This window comes from Protopterus annectens, chromosome 6.part0, assembly GCF_019279795.1.
Source record: "Protopterus annectens isolate FY-2018-M chromosome 6.part0, PAN1.0, whole genome shotgun sequence".
Classification (NCBI taxonomy): Eukaryota; Metazoa; Chordata; order Ceratodontiformes; family Protopteridae; genus Protopterus; species Protopterus annectens.
Window position 1 is genome coordinate 1,323,237,742 of NC_056737.1, and position 22,574 is coordinate 1,323,260,315.

General features: G+C 41.5%; 1 protein-coding gene across 13 annotated transcripts in view; it reads right to left on the reverse strand.

The window, feature by feature from the left end:
- The window catches only part of NEB (nebulin), a 619,289-nt gene that overhangs the window by 98,750 nt on the left and 497,965 nt on the right, over nt 1-22,574 (reverse strand). For all 13 annotated transcript variants that reach the window (XM_044074886.1, XM_044074893.1, XM_044074887.1 and 10 more), the window contains one exon: nt 5,658-5,762. In XM_044074886.1, the coding sequence (XP_043930821.1) occupies nt 5,658-5,762 (105 nt within the window). The remainder of the gene's footprint in view (nt 1-5,657; nt 5,763-22,574) is intronic.

Here is a 22,574-nt window from a genome sequence, read left to right on the forward strand (position 1 = left end):
ATTCTTATCTTGGAAAACCCTTTTTCTGGTGAGATGCTTAGACAGAGGGGGAACTGGACTGTCCTAAGCCCTTCCAAGGATGGGGTCATCAACTTTCCTCTTGAAACGTTCTTCATTAGCACTCTTCAAGAAAAATCTTGATGAGTGGATGGGAAATAGGAAATACACCCTGGAGATCACTTCTGTGTCTCTGCTCGTCAGTGGCACAGGAAAATACCTTCTTGGGGGGCGTAAGCCAGGGAACCTTGTTGGCTAGGATTGCGTAGGCCCTTGGGCCGATAGCCTAGTACCTTCCTTTGAACCTATGAACCTATGAGTCGGTATTCCTGGATGCGTTTGGATCCCGACCTTCCACCTCCTGCGTGTCCTCCGCCTTTCGACCCACTGATGTCTGTGGTGGCTTGGAAGGCATGGATGGCTCCAGACACAGTGGAACTGACCCCTAGAAGACCTACCAAATTCATTACTGCACCGCAGGACAAACAGTTCTTGACCAAAGATGTCCCCGTTGATGCCATGGTGGTAGTGGCGGCCACAAAGAAGGAGTTGGCTGAAACTTCTTCATCTGTCCACCCCCTAACAAGGAGTCCAGGACGATGGACAGATATGGGAAGCAGATGTTCTCTTCAGCGACCTTTTCCATGCGGTCCCTGAATTACCTGTGCCACTTTACCCATCTTCAGAGGGATCTCCTGAAAGAGCTTGGAGATACCCTTCAAGATCCATCAGCTGAGGGGGCCCAGGCTAAGGCAGCCTCCCAGCTGGCGACTCTTAATTCAGTGGTAAACTCCTCCATGAGGCTCATTTCATATGCAGCCAGTGGTGTGAGTAGAGCCGCAGGCACAGGCGTGGCCCTAAGGAAGCACGCTTGGATGCGGCTATGTTACTTTGAGGAACCTTTCAGTGTGTCTTTCACCAAGACCCCTTTTGATGGTTCCTCTCTTTTTGGATCACAGGTGAAGGATACCCTTACCAGATGTGAGCAGGAAGGCAAGACTCTCTCTGCCATAGGAGTCCATTTTTCCACTCCTTCCAGACCATATCCTAAGGGTCAGAAGAGTGGAAAAATGTGGTTCTGGAAATCCCAAGGAGCCTTGCCGGACACACGTGGTGAGTTCACATCCAGGGGCAGAGGAGGGAACATTAACAGACACTGCCCTCGTGGCAGAGAGGGTCTGCAAAATCAGGGCAGCAGAGAATCTTTCTCTGAGAAGCCCTTCCAGCATCCCTGAAGGGTTGCCTGGCTGCCCACCTCTGGAGGCAGTCGGGGGAAGATTATCGCTGTACCCAAGAGCCTGGTGAGACATAACACAAGACAAATGGGTACAGTCCGTCATATCCCGAGGCTACAGAATTCCCTTCATTCGTGCCCCCTTAAGATCAAACAAGTCCCTTCCAGACGTTCCACCCAATCTAAGGGACCAAGCAGTTCAAGAAGTCTCAAAACTGCTAAGAAAAAGGGCCATCCAGCAAGTCCCAGCAGACCAACAAGGATCCGGAATTTACTCAAGGTTCTTTTTGGTACCAAAAAAGACAGGGGACTGGAGACCCATTCTGGATCTCAGCAGACTGAACAGGTCTGTACAAAGAACGAAGTTCTGGATGGTGACGCTACAGTCCATTTTGCCCTTCCTGGGTCAGGACAATTGGATGTGCTCTATAGATCTTCAGGATTTGTACTACCACATCAAAATGGACAGACACTCCAGAAGATTCCTTTGCTTCCGGCTGGGAGCCAGCCATTATCAGTTCAGAGCTCTGCCCTTTGGTCTCACCACAGCCCCCAGGGTGTTTACCAAATGTATGGCAGTAGTTACCGCTCACCTGAGATGGCAAGGATTCCAGGTGTTTCCATATCTCGACGACTGGCTCCTCACTGCTACCACCAGACATCAACTTCTGCGAGCCAGAGACTGCACTATCGACACTTGCTCCAGGCTAGGTATCACAATAAATTTTGAAAAGTCTGAATTGTCACCCTGTCAATCTAGCACCTTTATAGGCGCAAATTTAAATACCAAAGACATGTTAGCGAGCCTCCCACCAGACAGGGTGTTAGTGATTCATCAGCATGTGAAGATTTTATTAGCATGCAAAAGAATTCAAGCCAGGTTTGTCCTTCAAACTCTGGGTCTCATGGCAGCAGCGATTGTACTTGTCCCTCTAGCTCGTTTTCACATGAGGATTCTCCAGTGGCTTCTTTTCACCCAATGGTCCTTCCAGCAGCTTCCCATGTCTTACATGATTATGATCACACAAGCATGCAAGAAGCACCTTGAGCGGTGGATGGTCTCTACATCAGTGCTCCATGGCAGACCATTTGTTCTCCCCCCTCCAGTTGCTACGGTGACCACGGACGCCTCCCTGATCGGGTGGGGGTGGGGGTGGGGGCATTATCAGGGCAGAACAGTCCAAGGCACCTGGCAACCTCACAAGTACCATCTACACATAAATGTCTTGGAGATGAGGGCCATGCTCTTAGCATTGCAGGCTCTTCAGGACTCTCTTCCTACTGGGACCATTGCAATTCAAACAGACAATATGTCTGTAGTGTGGTACATCAACAAGCAGGGCGGAACCAGATCCTACCCCCTATGCCGAGAAGCACTCAGACTCTGGCAGTGGGCGATCTCTTCCCAACGGTTTCTGATTGCAATGCACATCCCTGGGAGGTCCAACATCATAGCAGACAGACTGAGCAGAGCAATTCTCATGCCTCACGAGTGGTCTCTGGACCAGGTAGTTGCGGACCAAATCTTCCGCAAATGGGGCCAACCTTGCTGTGACCTTTTTGCAACTCCCTTCAACAGCAAGTGCAGTAATTTCTTCTCTCTCCTTCCACTTCCCGGGCACTCCCCCAGAGATGCTCTAGTCCACAACTGGCCTCAGGGACTTCTTTATGCATTCCCTCCTTTTCCCCTTATCCCGAAGATAATTCAGAAAGCTACCATATTGGGCTGCAAAATGATCCTCATTGCTCCTTACTGGCCTCGACAAATATGGTTCCCATTCCTGCATCACTATCTTCTCGAGCAGCCTTGGACTCTGGACCTAGTTCCAGATCTCCTGATTCATCAATTGGGCAGGCTGCACCAATCCCTATGCTCTCTCCAGCTCACGGCTTGGTTGCTCCACTTCCAACTTTAGCCAGGCTTCCAGATATCTCCCCCTCTGTGCGCGAAATCATTTTGTCATCACACAAGTCTACGACTAGAAAAACTTACGCTAGTAAGTGGAAACGTTTTTCTTCCTGGAAGAGGCTAAAAGTATAGACCCCTTTTCAGCCCCTGTACACTACATTTTGAAATTTCTTGCAGAACTCTTCCATGCTGGGTCTGCTTCCGCTACAATTAGAGTTCAGTTAGCTGCAATTTCAAATTTTCACTTTGGCCTGTCTGAAAACAATATCATGTCTCATAAGCTGTGTAAAGCCTTTCTCAAAGGAACCACTCTGCTCAGGCCCCCAGTGAGAGATCCTCCACCACCGTGGAATCTAAATTTGATTTTAGCTTCTCTAATTTTGCCCACTTTTGAATCTGCAGCTTCTTGTTCATTGAAATTCTTATCTTGGAAAACCCTTTTTCTGGTAGCTATTACTTCAGCCAGAAGAGTTTCGGAACTACAGGCTCTTTCTATTCGTCCCCCATACTCGTGTTCCACAATGACAGGGTTGCTCTTAGGACTAATCCATCCTTCCTTCCTAAGGTCTCTTCAGAGAGTAACTTGAATCAGTCCATAGACCTTCCTGTGTTTTTCCCTAACCATTCCAACAGAGCAGAATATAAGTTGCATCAGTTAGATGTTCACAGGCAGCTACGCTTTTATTTGCATAGAACCAAGGACATTAGAAAATCAGATCAACGTTTCCTGTCTTATGCAGTAGGTAAACAAGGTCTTCCAGTCTCCAAAGTAACCTTATCCAGGTGGTTAACTTCTATCATCACTTTCATATATCAACTGAGGAATAAAGAATTGCCAGTTAAACCAAAGGGTCACTCCACCAGAACTTTAGCTACTTCGGTGGCTTTTCAGGCTAGGTTGCCCATGGAATCTATTTGTGCTGCGGCTACATGGGCCAACCCGCATACTTTCATTTCGCATTACAAGTTGGATTTGGTTTCCAGGAGCAGAGCTGATTTTGGTTCCACTGTTCTGAAGAGTCTTTTCCGATGAGCCACCCATGATTTTAGGTGCTAGGGATGCTGTCCCAACCAGCAAGAATGAAGGCGAGATAGACAACTTAATATAAAAAGTTATGTACCTACCATAACGCTCCATGTTAGTTGTCTTCTTCTCACCTTCTTTCTTGTGTCCCACCCTCCATCCCCCTATCCTAGTGGACTGAGAAGAGTTCTTCTTGATTTTTCACTGGCTGAGTCTTCTCTGGCTATTCCTTTCTGAACAGTAGTCTCTCCAGTAGGATTTATGCATTCTAGGATAGGATTCCTTTATTATTATGTCTGCAGTTAAACTTACCAAATGAGATCTGGGTATCTAGCGCCAGGCATCATAGGATATAGGAGGGCCTCGAGCCAGTAAGCAGCTCTCGAGCTTTTGAAGATGGCCGAGTCGGAGCTGAGGATCGGCTCCGAACCCAACCAGCAAGAAAAAAGGCGAGAAGAAGACAACAAACATGGAACATTATGGTAGGTACATAACTTCTTTTTCTGCAACATTCCTTTCAATACCAAACCCTCTTCATAAAACATATTGTCAGAACTCACCATGCGGGCTAGTCTCACCATTTCACCTTTAGCTAGTGACTTCTTTTGATGTATAGGATGATGGCTATCAAAGTGAAGGAGGGAGTTAGAGTAGGTTGGTTTTCAATAGAGGTTTGATTGAAACCTCTTGTCTAACTTGTTTTGACTGGAATTTTAAAATAAATCATATGGATCTTATCTGCTACTACTCACTACCTCTTAATTGCACACATGTCACAAAGCAGTGTTAAACAAGAAAAGTCTTAAATTTTAAACTGTGATTTGATGCAATAGCCTTGAAGATGGGAAATCCTTTCATTATAAATAATTACCAGTTCTGCTTTCAGGAACTGCGGTGGTGGTGCTGTGGTAGCATTGTCGCCTCACAGTTAGACGTTGCCTGTTCGAGTCTCAGTTAGAGCGTCTTCTGTGTGGCGACATGCGTGAATGGGCATTCCTTCATTGAAGGTTGTGCGTTAGGCCCGGCAAGCCAGCACGTAAAACTCTACTGACAATCATTAGCGGACCAGAGTTCCGCTCTGGCGACCCCTAACCAGGAAAAGCCGAAAGACACAAACAAACCAGTTCTGCTTTCAATAGGAAATAATCACCCATCAGAAAGTGTAGAATGTTGGGCAATGTATTATCTTCTAAGACATCTTGATACCACGTATCTACAGTTAATGTTATTACTAGCAATTCTCAGAGAAAACCTGCTTAATTGTAAAATTATTAAAAATTGGACTGCAGTAAGTTACACATTCATATTGTATGTCACTGCGAAAGCATTTTGAAGGAAAGTAGACAGTGTAACTCTAAATGTTACAATACCTGGCTGATTAGTAGACAATGTAATTCTAAATGTTACAATACCTGGCTGATTAGACAGTGTAATTCTAAATGTTACAATACCTGGCTGATTAGTAGACAATGTAACTCTAAATGCTACAATACCTGGCTGATTATGCTCTTCACTTGTTGGGCATGGAGGATTTCTGGGGTGTCAATGACGGTTGTGTAGCTTGATCTGTCCATCTCAGCTGTCTGCTTGTATTTAGTCTTTGAGAATAAAACATAAAATATAATATTTTAAAAATGCTGTTTCCTTTCTTGTAACATGGCTACATATTATTATTATGTTAGAAAAAAATTTCAGCTCTACTTACATCCAACAAGCAACATGCATCGACATTGACCATGTTTGAACTTAAAGCAATAGTATCTGACAACTGATATAACGATAATTTTCAAATGCATATTCCTGACATACCTGCAATCAAGTTACTGCTTTCAGCACTTAACAATCAGTTCTAGTGAAGTTACCTGATTTTTGAATTCACTGCACAATAGTTAAGTTATTCTACTGTTCAACTGAGGGATCTTATATTCATGTACAGTCCCACTGGTGTAACATCTCATCAGCTGTGACTTTACATGACTGAACTGCTCAAGTGGAGCCAATATCAGACATAATCAATGGATACCTGGTGGTCTAGCAGTTTATGACCTTTTCCTACCAGCTTCAACATAAGGGATGCATCCTTGGTGGTCTAGTGGTTCATCTCCCATCCCTCCATTTCTGTGTCTATGACAGACAGACAGACACACATACACACACACGCACGCATGTGAGCACACACACACACACACACACACACACACACACACACACACACACACACACACACACACACACACACACACACACACACACACACACTCTGCTCTGCTTCATTCTGCTTAGATTATCTCCTAGTGAAACACATAGGTGTACACTGAAAATTACTGGCATATACCTACACATTTTCTGTACTGCTCTGTTGGATGAGTTGCATAGTACAAACATGTCTGCCAAACATAGTATGAAAGAGTCTTAACAGAGCATCGCACTGGGCTACATAAGGGTGATATTTGCATCAGCCTAGCCCACTAATGACCACATTTATATGCGCCTCAAAAACCTCACTGTTCAGTAGTGGTGGGGTGCACTACTCAGCAGTCCCCTGTCTTTGAATTGCAAAAGGCTTGTGTAGTGCACGGGGCAGTTTCCCATCTTTTTGTACTATGCATCTTAACTGTGATTCCTGGCCTATAATGAAAAAGTTAAAACCAAGGGTGAGTTTTAAAAATGAAATAAAAGCAAAATAAATAAAATCAGCTGCATTTTGATGTTTTTGCCAGAGAAGCATACTGCTGAAAACTGTTAAGTCTAATGGTCATGTTTGACTGTTACTCAGATTCATGATCTACAACATTCAAACCATGTATCCCTTCCAAAGCATTGTTCTTAATGCTTTGATGGTGCTTCTTTCCATGTATCACAGGACTGGCAAAATGCTTAACAGTCTTTTAGCTGAAGCAGTGCTTGCTAGTAGTTTCTCCTTATCCAAATTCCTCCTGCTTTATGCATGCTTCGTTATATGTTTATAGTAAATTTATGTATGAAGGTGCTGGCACAACTACATGACAAAAGTTTGTCGGAAAAGTGTTTTACACTAAAAAAGTACAAGTATTTATCGGTTCCCTATTGAAATAGCGAAGGTCCACTTACCCGAATACAGAAACGTTGACACGTATACGTCAAAACACGAAAACACTGATCGTCCTGAAGAGCGAAATCCGAAATGTCGAATCATCATGGTTGGCCCTACTGCGGTATAGCTCCGTAAGGTAAGTGTGTGATAGTTACGGACCTTAGGGTTAGGGTGTGAGTTAAGGTAAGTGCATAGATAGTAATAGTGTGTAATAGTTACAGACCTTAGGGTTAGGGTGCGGGTTAAGGTAAGTACATAGATAGTAATGTATGTAAGGTTTAGTGTAGGGTTAGAAGTAGGTTTTGTTAAGTGTATATGTGTGGGTTATTTATTTTGTTTGTGTATCGCTCAGTAAGGTATGCGTGCGATAGTTACTGACCTTAAGGTTAGGGTGCAGGTTAAGGTAAGTGCATAGACAGTAATGTATGTAAGGTTTAGTGTAGACTTAGAAGTAGGGTTTTGGTTAGTGTATGTATGTGGTTTATTTTGTTTGGGTAGGTAGTATGTAGTGCGCGGTGAAGTTGGACAACTATGACGGTTTGAGATTTTGAATTTCACAGTTTAGGGTGTTCGGTGTATTTACGTTTTGGGTAATATTTGTCGATGATTCTGTATTCGCTAATTAGGACTTTTGCGGTTGTAATATAGACTCCATTAATCTGCAAATTGCTTGGAACATAGCCAACATTTGAAAGTACCTAGATAAATATTAAGAGAAGTCTCTACATCCCCCAACATGGTGGGTTGTGCCCCCATCCTTGCTAACTACACATGCTAACTCAAATTGTGGTACCCCAACATAAAGGGAACTGTTTTGAGATACAGCATTCACAGAAATACTATACACTAAAACAAAATCACACATTAATTTTTTCCACTTCTGAGTGTTGAACAGTGGGTTTCAGGGATTTGTGAGAGGCCTGTATTCAGGCTTAAAAAGCCAACTCTCAACACAGACTCTAAGTTTCTAGTAAAAGCATCAATGTGTACCTAAGAATTCAAAGGATTATTAGCTGCACTCAATTTTAGTTTGCCTTTTTATGAGAATGTAACTTGTTCCTAAGATTTGCAGTTGCTTGATGCATAAATCTGCTTCTAGATATTACACATCACCAAACCTCTTAATCAGCACTCCTCTTTAACTCCTTCAGTGCCCCCACCAAATGTTCTCATCATATTGACATACCGGTAGGCATTATTGTAAATAGCCCACATACTGATATTTGTAGCAATCTGTGGAACTGTTGTATTATTGATATCATCTTTCTGTGTTTGTATAATCGACATTGGCTGGTTGTGATCAGTACACTATCGTGGCAATGTCAAAACAACAAATTTTCCAATGTATCAAAACCTAATTGAGACAAACTTAGGGTTGTGCGCTTAATGCTAGGAGTTTAAACATGAAACTGCACTCCCTGGATGCACTCCTCACCTTGGAGGATGCTGACATCTGTGCAGTTACCAAGACATGGTTCAAGGCCACTGTGAGCACCCCAGCTACGCAAAGATGCAATGCCTTCCATACATTCAGAAGTCAAAATGAGTGTGAAGGAACCAAAGGAGGAGGTGTACCCATCTTCATTAAAACCAAATACACTTCAAGACTGGTCAGACAGCATGACTCTGTTTGAACTACTCCATGTCCAATTAACTATTGAGAAAGTACCATAAAACCTCATTGCAAGCTATAGCTCTCCCACCATGAACCAGGATAAGCACACTGCCTACCTCGATTTACTGGAATCCCTCGCCATACAACCCAACACCTTAGTCATGGGAGATTTCAACTATCCTTCCATAGACTGGGGGGCATACACGAGCAAAAACACACTCTTCCTGGACTTTAACAGAAATGCTCTGTAACAGATAGTCTACAGCCCCACCAGGGGCTCTAATGTTCTGTACATAGTACTCACCAACATGGAGGGGCACTATACTTTCCCATGTGTGATGCCCTCCCTGGTAAGGTCAGACCAAAAATCTGTCTTGTTTAAATTAACTACTGGAGCTGACATCCTCACAGGAACAAAAATTATAAAAACTTCACCAAAGCTAAAGACAACCTACTAAGCGATGGTATAAAAAGCTTCATACCACCCATATTCACAGCCAACACTGATCAATATACAGAAGTGTACGCAAACCTCACCAAAAAACGACAAGAAACACTTCTTCTGCTCCAACCAACATAACCCACATAAACCCCCCCAAAAATGTTGGAGTTCCATTAATCATCTTCTCTACCTTGGCAATCCTCCAACTCCCAACCCCTTCCCACAGAATACTGCTACTGAAACTGCCACTCTCCTTAACAACTATTTCATTGAAACAATCCAAAAACTCACACAAAATAGTATTTCCTCCCTTTCCCCTCCTTTATCCCCCAACATAACTCCTCTTGATACACGGAACAGTAATACTTACACTACTCCCCTTCATTGCCTAACATGACACCCTTCTGTACCTTCTCTTTCAAACTTGTCCCTGCCTCCTTCATCAAATTCCTCCTTTCCAAACTCAAACCATGCTCCCCCTCTGTTGATAAACTACCTGTCTTCTTTCTTAAAATTGTTTCAGAATTCATTGCCTACCCATCTCCATACTCATAAATTGATCCATTGCCAAATCCTGTGTCCCTGACATATGGAAATCCTTCTACACTATTCCTCTTCATAAGGGTGGAAACTCTACTGATCCATCTAATTATAGGCCCATCGCCATCCTGTCCCCCCATTTCCAAAATTCTGGAAAAGCGTATTTACACCCAGTTACTCAAAAACCTGCTTGATAATAACCTGCTGACATCTACCCAACATGGCTTTAGACCACACCACAGCACTATCACTGCACTACTTTCTTTCACCCATACAGTAGCAGAGGGCTGGGACAACAACACGTTAGTCTGTGCCCGGGACAACAACACGTTAGTCTGTGCCTTGGACAACAACACGTTAGTCTGTGCCCAGGACAACAACATGTTAGTCTGTGCCTGGGACAACACGTTAGTCTGTGCCTGGGACAACAACACGTTAGTCTGTGCCCGGGACAACAACACATTAGTCTGTGCCCATGGCAAAAACATGTTAGTCTGTGCCCGGGACAACAACACATTAGTCTGTGCCCGGGACAACAAGATATTAGTCTGTGCCCGGGACAGCAACATGTTAGTTTCCTGTTTATTTCTTGATCTCTCTAAAGCTTTCAACACTGTTTCTCACTCTAAACTTCTAGCTAAACTTTCCAACCTCCAGCTCTCTACTTCCTTTCTAAATTGGTTCTCACGCTACATCATCAATAGTCAAGAATCCATTCACTGGCAAACTGTCTTCTCCACTTTCCAACCTCTCAACACTGGGGTACCACAAGGTTCTATCCTAGGCCACCTCTTGTTCAATATTTTCACTAACAATCTACATTCTGCCTGTAACCTCTCAACTCTCCTTCAATGTGCCGATGATTCTACTCTTATTACCACTGCACATAGCATCCCTGATGTCCTAGCTCTAACTCAGAACTCATTTTCTTCATAGGTTCATAGGTGTGTACTAGGCTAATGGCCCTGGAGCCTTTACAAGTCTAGCCCATAGAAGTGTCCTGGCATCTTGCTCAGTTGAATCATGGCTCTCTGACAAACAACTCGTACTTAATCCCCAAAAAACTAAACTCCTTCTCTTCCTTCCTAAAACACTGGCACATCACAAATCGTACGTTTCAATCATCTCCCTCAATAATATCATCATTAAACCTAACCCCATACCAAACTACTAGGCGTCATTATCAATGATGAATTAAAATGACATTCACATCCTACACTGTATAAAGAAAGCACACCAGAAACTTGGTCTACTCTATCATAATAAAAATTCCTTACACCTTCCTCCAAAATATCCCTAGCCCAGTCACTTCTATTACCCTGTCTTATGTATGCATCTCCTATTCTTACAACCATTCAAACTACTCTAGGTTCTAAACTTGAGCAAATGCACAATAAAACTGCCAGATTTGCCACTAGCATCCCCTATAATTCCCATCACTGTCTTGCCCTCAAAGAACTCCAATGGCCCGAATTCTCTAACCAACCATTACTTCAGAAGCTATGCATTACCCATTCCATCACGAGTGACCCCTCTTTCTGCCGCTCCATCTCTAACCTTGTTCGTCATCTTTGCACTAGCAACAAACCCCTTCTTGACTTCTACAAACCTAACTAAACTATAAGTACTCTGAAGCCCATGCCTAGAACACACTTCCCCTTAATATAAGACAGATCTCCCAAGAATACCTCTTTAAATGTGAACGTAAACACTATCTACTAAAGACTTGGTCCTGCCCATGTCTAGGCCACACATGACATCTTTATCATTATCTCATCTTTTACTCATCTAATCATTTATCTCCACATTTTCTTTTCTCCTCTTCTCTTTGTCTTGTAATTCTGTATTCCAGGACTCACAATATTTACAATTTGCATTAACACCATGTTTCTTTCTGTTCAAATACTTTAAGTATACCACATATTTGATACCAATTATGTATCTTATTTTTATTTTTTCCTCATCTACAACGTGTAATGATGTTAACTGTTGCTAATGATACTCTGGGTATGTCTCATGTTTATTTTTATTATGCTTACAAATTTTACAAGATTGTGAACTCTTTGCAACTTTTATCCTCCACTGAAAATGGGCCTTTGGTTCAGTTGGACTAACCCGGATAACAAATGCCTTGTACAAAGCAACTGCATAAACTCTGCTGTACCTGACTGGATCAAACCCAGGTCTTGCTGTAAAAGCAAGCTACTGTGGTGGACTTCAAGTATAAACAGATTATATAACAAGAGGAAGAAACTGTTGTCCAAAAGCAAGAGGGATATCACTCCCTAGAGGAAGATTTCACTCCTAAGCCTAAACAAAAAATAAGAAATCTTGTAAAGTCTTCTAAAGCAAATTACAAAACAAAAATTGCATCCCTAGCCAAAGATAATCATAAGGCATTCTTTAACTATGTCCAAAGTCTAAAAGGGAATGCCCAGATATCTGGTTGTAGATGGGATCACTCATACTACACTGGAAGATATCACCAACCTGTTAGCTGACAGATTCAGTGCAAACTTCACCCCCCCCATCCCTACCTATAATATCCCAAAGCAAACCTGACACCAGCCCTCTGCCTAGTATCTCTAGAGAACAGGTCATCTCTGCACTCACCAAGGCCAAAAACATGGCCTCAATGGGACAAGATAATATCCTGGGTTGTTTACTAAACAATCTAAAACAAGACCTAATAGACCCACTTGGTGTTCTCTTTAAGCATAGCTTGAGAACTGGCTATGTTCCTGCAGAATGGAGAACAGCAACAGTAATCCCCCTGCAAAAAGAGAGGCCATCAACTGACCCTGGGAACTACAGACCCATAAGTCTAACCAGCCTCATCTGCAAGGCCATGGAAAGAATTATCAAGGACACAGGCAACCTTCAAGCACCAGACCCAACACTGTTTGACTTCATTAAGGGTAGATCATGCTTATTAAACCTGGGAGAATTTGAGAATGTCACCAAAGCCATGGATGAAGGTAAGATAGTGCATACTGCCTATCTCGATCTTGCCAAGGCTTTCAACACAATCCACCACTCTGGTATAATTAAGAAACTCTCTTAGATAGGGATTAACCCTTGCATTACTAGATGGATATCCAATTGGCTCACTGACAGAACACACTGTCACATTTGATAACTTCATCTCCACCAGTAGACCTATAACCAATGGAGTAGCACAGGGGTCTGTGCTGGGCCCCTTACTGTATGGCATCAATTTCTCATAAGTCCAGGCCAAAGTAGATGGCCTTTGGCTTACCAAGTTCGCTGATGATTGCAAACTGGGAGCAATCATTGAGTCCTCCAACAATGTCAACACATTGCAAGAAGGGCTAACACAAACAAATGAGTGGTGCCAAAGCCATGGTCTAAAACTAAATGCAAAAAAATGCATTATTATTCCCTTTCGTAAAATGGAATTTCCTACAAATTGCAATACTGAGAGCACCCCTCTGCATTCCAACCCAGTGGAGCGAGACTTGAGAACACAGGTTGATAATTATCTGAACTTTGACCAACAAGTTTCCACAGTGGTAAGGAAAGCATTCTATGTAGCACATCTCATAAGCAAGGGCATAGTATCCAGGTCAAGGGATCTTATAACTCCACTATACTCAACCCTCATCAGACCACTAATTGAGTATAATGCACCCTTTTGCATGTACCTCATCAGACACCTGCAGCAGCTGAAGAGACCACAGAGTTTTTCATTAAGAAAATACAGGGACTCCAAACCATGACCTATGTGGACAGGCTGAAAGCCATGTCACTTTACTCTGTATCTTACAGGCTGCTCAGAGGTGGCTTGTGCCTGGCTTATAGGGTAATCTCCAACCTTGCCCTAATGGAAATTCTGCACATCCGCAAGTCAAATGGTTCAAGAGTCACTCAATCTCGGGATCTCAACCTAACTTGTGACATCAACAGATCATGTTGGTGAGACAGATATGTCTCCCAGAAACTGCTGCTTCTCTGGAATAGACTCCCTATTCATGTAAAATAGAGCTCCTCACTGACCCTATTCAAACGCAACCTAGATAATTGGATGGAAGACTACAAATTCACCCCTGGGGTGGCACTCATGTCCCTTATGGACAGGGGTAACCAGTGTTGATCACAGACTGGGTCTGTTCATAAAATCATTCTGCAAACTACCCAAAAAAAGAACAAATGGGGATACATGGGATTAACAAGGCTAGGATTACAAAACCTCTAGGGCCACTAGCCTAGAAACCTCTTATGAACCTATGAACCTATTTCACCAGATTGCAGAGGGATTTGATTAAGGAACTCTTCAAATCCCTCTCTGGTACCAGTTATTTCAGAGGCATAGAGGTCTGTTGCCTCACAGTTGCCTATCTTACAATCGATCACAAATTCAAACATGAGGTTCATTTCACATGGAGCTGAAGGTACCTCAAGGGCAGGGGGTTCATGCATCTGCCTTAGGATGCATGCCTGGATGTGCTTGTGTGATTTTGAGGAGCCCTTCAAGTCCTCATCTGTCAATTTGCCCTTTGATGGAAGGTCTTTGATTGGCCCTAAGGTAAAGGACACACCCTGCAGGTGAGACTAAGATGGTAAGACCCTCTCTGCAGTGGGTTTTTCAATCCCTCAAAGAACTTTCTCTAAGAATCAATGAGTTTGTCAAAAAATATGGTTCAAAAAGTCCCAGGGTCCTTTCCAAGACCCATGTGGAGATAGTTCCCCCATGGGCGGGGGGGACGACTCAAAATGGAAGATGCCACATGTGCAGCAGAGGATGCCGGCTGAACCAGGGGTCTCGAGGTTCCTATTTTGACAGACCCTATCAGTGCTCCTGAAAACAGGCCTGATTGTCCACCTCTGGAGGCAGTCGGGGATCATCTATCTCAGCACCAGAGAGTCTGGCTAGACATTACAAAAGATACGTGGGTGCAGAGGATTATTTGTAGTGGTTATATAATTCCCTTTCCCTACCCCCTCCCTTAACAGTAAACAAAATTCCTGATGATCCACCTGGTAAGAGGAAAGCAGCAGCTCTAGAAATAAAATAGCTGCTAGGAAAAAAAGAGTCATCCAAGAGGGCCCCCCCCCCACCCACCCGACCAGAAAGAATCCGGAACTTACTCAAAATTCTTTTTACTGACAAAGAAAACAGGGAACTGGAGACCAATTCTGGATCTCAAAATCTGAACAAGTCATTTCAGTACATGAAGTTCTGGATGGTCATGATTCAGTCCATTTTGCTTTTCATGCACAAGGATAACTGGATATGCTCAATAGACCTTCAGGATGCATGCTATCATATAAAAATGATCAGGCGATCCAGAAAGTATCTACACTTCCGGCTGGGAGTCAGTCATTACTAGTTCAGAGCACTGCCCTTTGGTCTCACCACAGCCTTTAGGGTGTTCATCAAATGCATGGCAGTAGTAGCAGGTCACTTCAGACTGCAGGGTTTCTGGATATTTCCATATTTGGATGACTGGCTCATAACCACTATGACCAGGCATCTTCTGATAAAAGCATGGGACTATGTACTCCAGATTTGCTCTCATCTAGGAATTACCATCATCCTCAGTGGTGGTGCTGCAGTAGCATTGTCGCCTCACAGCAAGACATTGTCCCATTCAATTCTCAGCTAGAGCATCTTCTGTGGAGACATGTGTGAATGGGCGTATCTTCGTTGAAGGTTGTGCGTTAGGGCCGGCAACTCAGCACGTAAAAATCAACTGCCAATCATTAGCGGACCAGAGTTCCACTGTGGCGACCCCTAACCGGGAAAAGCCGAACAACACAACAACACAACAAATCTCAACTAGAACCAACTCAGACATTAGAGTGTATAGGGACCTTTTTCAATACAGTATCAATATAGTAGCAGTAAAATCCTCCCTTCCTTTACCAAGAGTTCAAACTATTTGATTTCAAGTCAAAAAGATAATTCAGAATTCTTCTCTATCACCTCAATTGATTCTACAAGCCTTGGGGTCAATGCCCACTGCAATAATTCTGGTTCTGTTAGCAAGATATCATACAACAATTCTTCAATGGACCCTAGCAACTCAGTGGTCCATTCTACACCAACCTATGTCCAACCAAAATAACTCAGGCATGCAAAAAGTACTTGCGGTGCATGTACTCAGATCAGATATGACAAGACCCTTCATTCTTCCCTAACCCAAAGCCATAATGACCACAGATGCTTCCCAGATAGTGTGTGGGGGGCACTTCTTGGTTAAGACAGTCCAAGGCACTTGGTCCCTGAAGAGGCCAACATGCATAGCACTGTCCTGGAAATGAGAGCAGCACTCCTAGCATCGCAGACCTTTCAAGACTCTCTCCCTTCCAGAACTATTGCAATTCAGATCGGCAATATGTCAGTAGTATGGTACATCAACAAATAAGGAGGGATCAGATGTTGAGAAGCTCTAAGAGCATGGTAATGGGCGATCGCGTCCAATCAATTTCTGAAAGCAGTGCATATTCCGAGGAAATCCAGTGTGATAGCAGACAAGTTCAGCAGGTCCATTTTGTTATCTCATGAGTGGCCTCTCAACATGAGAGATGCAGAAAAGATCAAGTGGTGGTCAGCCTTGCTGTAACCTCTTTGCATCCCCTCTCAACAAGTGCAGCAGTTTCTTTACCCTGATCTACCCACTGGGGGAAATCACTGAGAGATGCTCTCTTTCATGATTGGCCCCTTCTGTCTCCTATATGCTTACCACCCAATCCCTGTAATCCCCAAGTTTCTCCAGAAAGTATCTCAGTTGAAGAGCAAAGTCATCCTCATTGCCCCTTATTGGCCTCATCAGATTTGGTTCCCCTTTCTTTGGCCTCATCTACTATACCTTCTATGGATTCTGGATCCAATTCCAGATCACCTGTCTCACCCAACAGACATGATCCACCCATATGTTTTGGGCCTAAAGCTGACAGCATGGTTTCTACACTTCCAATAATAGAGAGACAACGTAAACTCTCTTCCCATGTCCGTCATATAATTTTGTCTTCCCATAAAGCTTCCACTAGAAAGATTTACAGAAGTAAATGGAAAAGATTTGTTTTTTTTTGGGTGCAGCAAAAAGATATTGACCCTTTCTCAGCACCAGTGCATAATGTTCTTGAGTTCCTGGCTACAATTTTTAATGAAGGGCCTAGTCCTTCAACTGTTAAAGTACAACTAACTGCCATTTCTAATTTTCATATTGGAGTTAACAATTCCACATTACCTTCCCCAAAACATTGTAAGGCCTTTATAGGGGGTACCCTTCTTCTGAGACCACCCTTAAAAGATCCAACTCCACCATGGGATTTAAATGTAGTATTACAAGCCTTAACTCAATCTCCCTTTGAACCAGAAGCACAATGCACACTAAAGTTTTTAACCTGGAAAACTATCATCTTTGTAGCTATAACCTTTGCTCAAAGACTTTCTGAACTTCAAGCCTTGTCTTCTATGCATCCATGTTTAATAGTCCATAGAGGTGGAGTAGCACTATGAAACAACCCTTCCTTTCTTCCCAAGGTGATGTCAGAATCCAACATCAAATAGTCCATTAATCTTCTGCTTTAATTTCACAAACAAAGATGAACAGATGTTGCATTTGTTGGACATTCACAGACAGTTAAGTTTCTATTTGCATCGAGCAAAGAATTTCAGAAAAGCAGATCAATTATTGGCTTCTTTTGCGGAGTTGAAATTAGGCAAGCCAGTTCCAAAAGTAACTTTAGCTAAATGGCTAACTGACTGCATACCATTTGTTTATAACAAATTTGGCTTGTTTTTGCCAAAAGCTTTGAGAGCACATTCAACCAGGTCCATGGCAACTTCATCAGTATTTTTATCCAGGTCTTCCATGGATGATATCTGTGTGGCTGCAACTTGCGCTAATGCTCGTACTTTTATTACTCACTGTAAGTTGGATCTGGTCTTGATGGGAGGAGCAGCCTTTGGCTCAACAGTGCTCAGGAATATCCTTCCTTAGAGGCCTCAGGGATTCAGGTAGCTGGGGACTCTGTCCCAGTTGTTGATATATGAATGAAAATTGACAACATCAGATAAAGAAGTTATGTCCTGACAATAACATTCCATCTGCGTTGTCCATTTTCATTCTTCCCCAACTGCCCTTCCACTAAACCCCCTACCTTTTAGGTATTAACTTCTGGAAGAATGAGAAGGTTATAAAGGACCAATGTTCCTTCAGCTGAGTTCTAATTTCTGGCTTTTCTTACCAGTGTGCTAATTCATCCTCTGGTACTATGAGCCAACAAACAAGACCTGAGGTATGTTTGGAGATAGAACATTATAGGTGAGGGAGGAGCTTGAGAGGTTCATGTGGCCATGAGCTGTAAAAAACTGCCTAGTTGGATCCTAGCATCTGAGGGTTGGATCCAAACCCAGTTGTTGAGGAAGAATGAAAATGGACAACACAGATGGAGGGTTATGGTGAGTGCATAACTTCTTTATAACTTGGTTACGATTGGAGACCCAACCATAATCCTTTACACTGTGCAGCATTTTTTTTCATTTGACAAAGCACAAACACTCAGTTAAGTTACAAGTACAACAAACATGCAGGTATAAGCCAAAAATATTTTAATAAAAGAAATCTCTGTCGGTAACACCAAAAACAGCACTCTAGTGCCTCGACTTCACATAAGCCTTCAAGCAGTACTATCTGGAAACAAAAACAGGTCTTGCCATTCTTAATCATTAATTAAACAATTATACAATCAACATTCATTAATTAAAAAAAAAAAAATTCTTAAAAAAAATGTCATTAGATCAAATAATACATTTCCAACAGCAGTCTGTATTCAGACCCTGTGGGATTAAAGTGTCATGTTTTAAAATAAACAAAGTTTCTGTATACAGTAATTTATTTCTGATTCACTATTCCTATCTCCTGATATTTGTTCTAAAATAATGGCCTTTAAGCCAACAGGACTACTATTGTCAAAATGTTTAAAATGTTTTGCCAACGGACTTTCCAATTTTGCTTGGCTTATATCTCTTAAATGTTCAGTTAATCTATTTTTGAACATATGTTTGGTTTGACCTATATACTACTTCTCACAATTACATTTTATAGCATAAACCACCCTCTCTGTAGTGCACTGATAATTTCCTACTGTTTGAAAATAAATCTGATTTATTCTAGGGAAAGTAGCTACTATATATTCACATGCTGCGCAATTCCCACATGGTTTCATCCCTTTCAAATGAACTTGTATCAGCAAATTCTCTTGCATTTTTTTAAACGTAATATGCACCAGCATATCTTTTAAACTCTTCCCTTTCTGAAATGAAAATACCAAATTTTGTTCAAACAGTCCATTCAATTCATAAAATCTAGATAAAAACTTCCAATAATATTTATTTCTCTAACATTCTCACTCAAAGTATTATAGGTCATAACTACAAAAAAATTGCTTTTATCTATACTCTTAATACTATCAATTAAGTTAGACAGTTTACAGACATATTATACAGAAAAGTAAATAAGGTTATGAAATTACATTATGAACATTTACTAAAATCAAAATTTCTATTCTCAGTTTCTTAAAGGTTATTTAGCAGAAACCCATGTCTAGTCTTCAGTTTTTTTCTCTGATCCATTTCCATTTGAATATGCCAGGATTACAAAACTCATGACACAAATACTAGTGGTCTAAAGTCAAAAATATAATAGTAACACAAAGGAAATGGGCAGATATGTAGCTAAGTGCCCACCCAAACTTTGGATTAAACTGTTTTTTTTTTGTGGCTAAAATTGGTGTTGTTAAAAGGTCATTATATCAAATGGTGTTTCTGGTGTTATGCAATGTCAATAGGTTAGCATGGTGAAGTCTGTGTTTGCTGAGTTTGCTTTTTGTTCATCACTATCTTTGTTGCATGTCTAGTTGTTAGCCATTATTATCTTAACGTTATTATTATGTTAGGCGTTATGTCTAGTTGTTATTTTGTATGTGTCGATATAGTGAATATGGTGCATATTTGAAGGGTGTGTTTGTGAAGGGGGGCTACTGCTGGTGGAGTGTGTTAGTGTACACTGGCAGTTCTTATAGGATTGTAGTTTTTTTCTCTCTCTTATTGTTTGTGCAGCTATGACCTTGGTATATATAAGTTTGAGGGTTGTGAGGGGGTTGTCCCTCTACAAAACACTTTTTATTTATTTTTTTTTTACTGTTGTTGTTTTCTTTACTTTTTGGATGGTCAGTAATTAAGCAGCTGGTGTTTTGTGTACAACCATTTATTATATTTTTGTTGTTTCTGTATTTTTTGATGATCAGTGTTTAAGTAGCTAGTGTTTTGTGTGCTTGGGGTTTAGTGCCAGTAATCTTTATTTTTTTTAATTTATGAGGTTCGTTGTTTGTTTACTGTGGTGTTTTGTTAAATAATCATCTTTACAAGTATTAAAAGGTCTAGACTGAATACTTTTGAAAAGGAACTAGACATTTACAAGGGTGATAGAAAATCCAAACATGGATTAATAACATTCATGCTTCTCAGTGACTTAATGTTGTAAGCATGAATGCTTTCTGTAAACTCATAAATCCCCAAATCCAGCTCAAGTCTGACTGCAGTCATTCTCTCCAGGTTAGTGACTGACAGCTCTGAATGTGCATGTGCATACTGACCAATATGTTTAAACTCATTCGATGCTATTGGTTGGTAACAAGTCATTACGGATGTATAAGAACTGCAGTGTTGGTTGATGGGATCTTTGGCACAGTGAGTTAAGTGCCCTGTGGTGCATAGATGCAGCCTAATCAGTTGTATGAGATGCAGGGATCATGAGGTGGTGCAAAAGGAGCCTCATATAAACAAAAGGGTCACCATACACAGTGCAGACTAACTACAAGTGTTAGTATTTTACAACTGTCACCCCAGCATAGATTAGGACAAGTTGGGTGGTGTCTGATCAGAAAGAAAGTGAAAAAACATTTGATTTCTAATTCAAAGTTCTAGACAACTATAGCATTCCAATTTTGGAGAGGGGACGGTCGTCTGATATACTAAGTTCCTATACTGACCCTAAGATATGGAAAGAAATGATAAGTCGTATCTAGATCTAGATAGATCTAACTACATCACCTCTCTTATTCACATATTTTTAAGAAATTACAATGGTAGCATATAACCCCAGTCAACAGACTGAAATGGAATGGGGTAAAGGGACATGTTGTAGATATGGGCAACCAAATGCCAATTTTTTCCAGTTGTTATAGGTGTACCATTATTGTTACAAGTTGTGGGAAAAGGCTGTGCAATTTCTTACCTGATAGGAATGAATTTACCTCCAATAACTAATAGGCAGTTTTGGATCTTGACCTCAAACCAATGAGATCTGAGCTTACTTCTGTAGAAGAGACATGGTTGCTGCAAATATAAACTATAATTTCAGCTGTAATATTCTTACACTCCAAAAATGGAATGAAGACATCTGCAAATATTTGCATTGCTACAACAATAAATTCTGGAATATTTCGAAGAAAGACAAAAGACTATGGACAACTGAATAGTTATTGGTGTACTTTTTATTTGTTTGGGAGCATTTACTTTAATGTAATTAAAATGTTATGTACATAGTTATTTGCTTGATTGAATTGGATGTTATGGTTGTAACATTTGTCATGTATTGAAATGAATACCATTTAAAAATAAATAAATAAATAAAAATTTCACCCCAGCAAGTTTGGTCAGTATTGTTGTTTAATGGTAAGATGCCACATGACATTTCCAGTGTCTGGAGTTCAATACTGACCCCTAGTCATTGTCTTTGTAAGTTTTTTTTAAAGTTTTTCTCATGGCTGATTGTTGTTGTTTCTCAGAAATGTACTGGTTTCCTCTCATTGCTAAATGAAGATGACATTTGTGCTGGCATTCATTTCTGCAGCAGTCTTTTAACTGAGTACTGATGTGTCCTGCTGTGTTTGACAAACAGTGCCTAGCCAAAGGATAGCTCTATCTTGCATACACTGCTATGGTGACCAACCAACCACTCCCAATTCTGTGTGGCACATTCTTTGTCATTATATTGTGTGCATGCATAATTTTACAACTTTCTGCAGGCTAACACTGCTCTTAGCTCTTACGCGAGTATCACCATGCTATGTGACAACTGAGTACTGATGTGTCCTGCTGTGTTTGACAAACAGTGCCTAGCCAAAGGATAGCTCTATCTTGCATGCACTGCTATGGTGACCAACCAACCACTCCCAATTCTGTGTGGCACATTCTTTGTCATCATATTGTGTGCATGCATAATTTTACAACTTTCTGCAGGCTAACACTGCTCTTAGCTCTTACGTGAGTATCACCATGCTATGGGAGGTTGATATGGTAATATCATCATAAACCTTATGCAGGGAAAGAACCCCCAGACTTTACATGCTACCTCTGAATGACTGCATCCTGGTTCTGACATGTTTTTTTTTTTTTAGAAAAGAGGAATGTCCCTGGTGAGGTGAATTTAATTTTTGGGTAGCTGGACATGATAAATGCAGCTTTGTCACACCTGGTTACCCTGGATACCCCTGCACATACCTCTGTTTGATTTGGTTACACCTATTTCCTTTGCAGAATTGCCAATTATTCTACTAGTGCCTCTTGTAATGGTCAGCACATACAGATTCCAAACAAATAGTTACAATCTTACAATGTACAAGTCAGGAATAATCCTTATTTATTAACACTGCAGATTGTTTTAATAAAACATTTTCCACCTTCTTTAATCTTTTCTGCTCCTAAT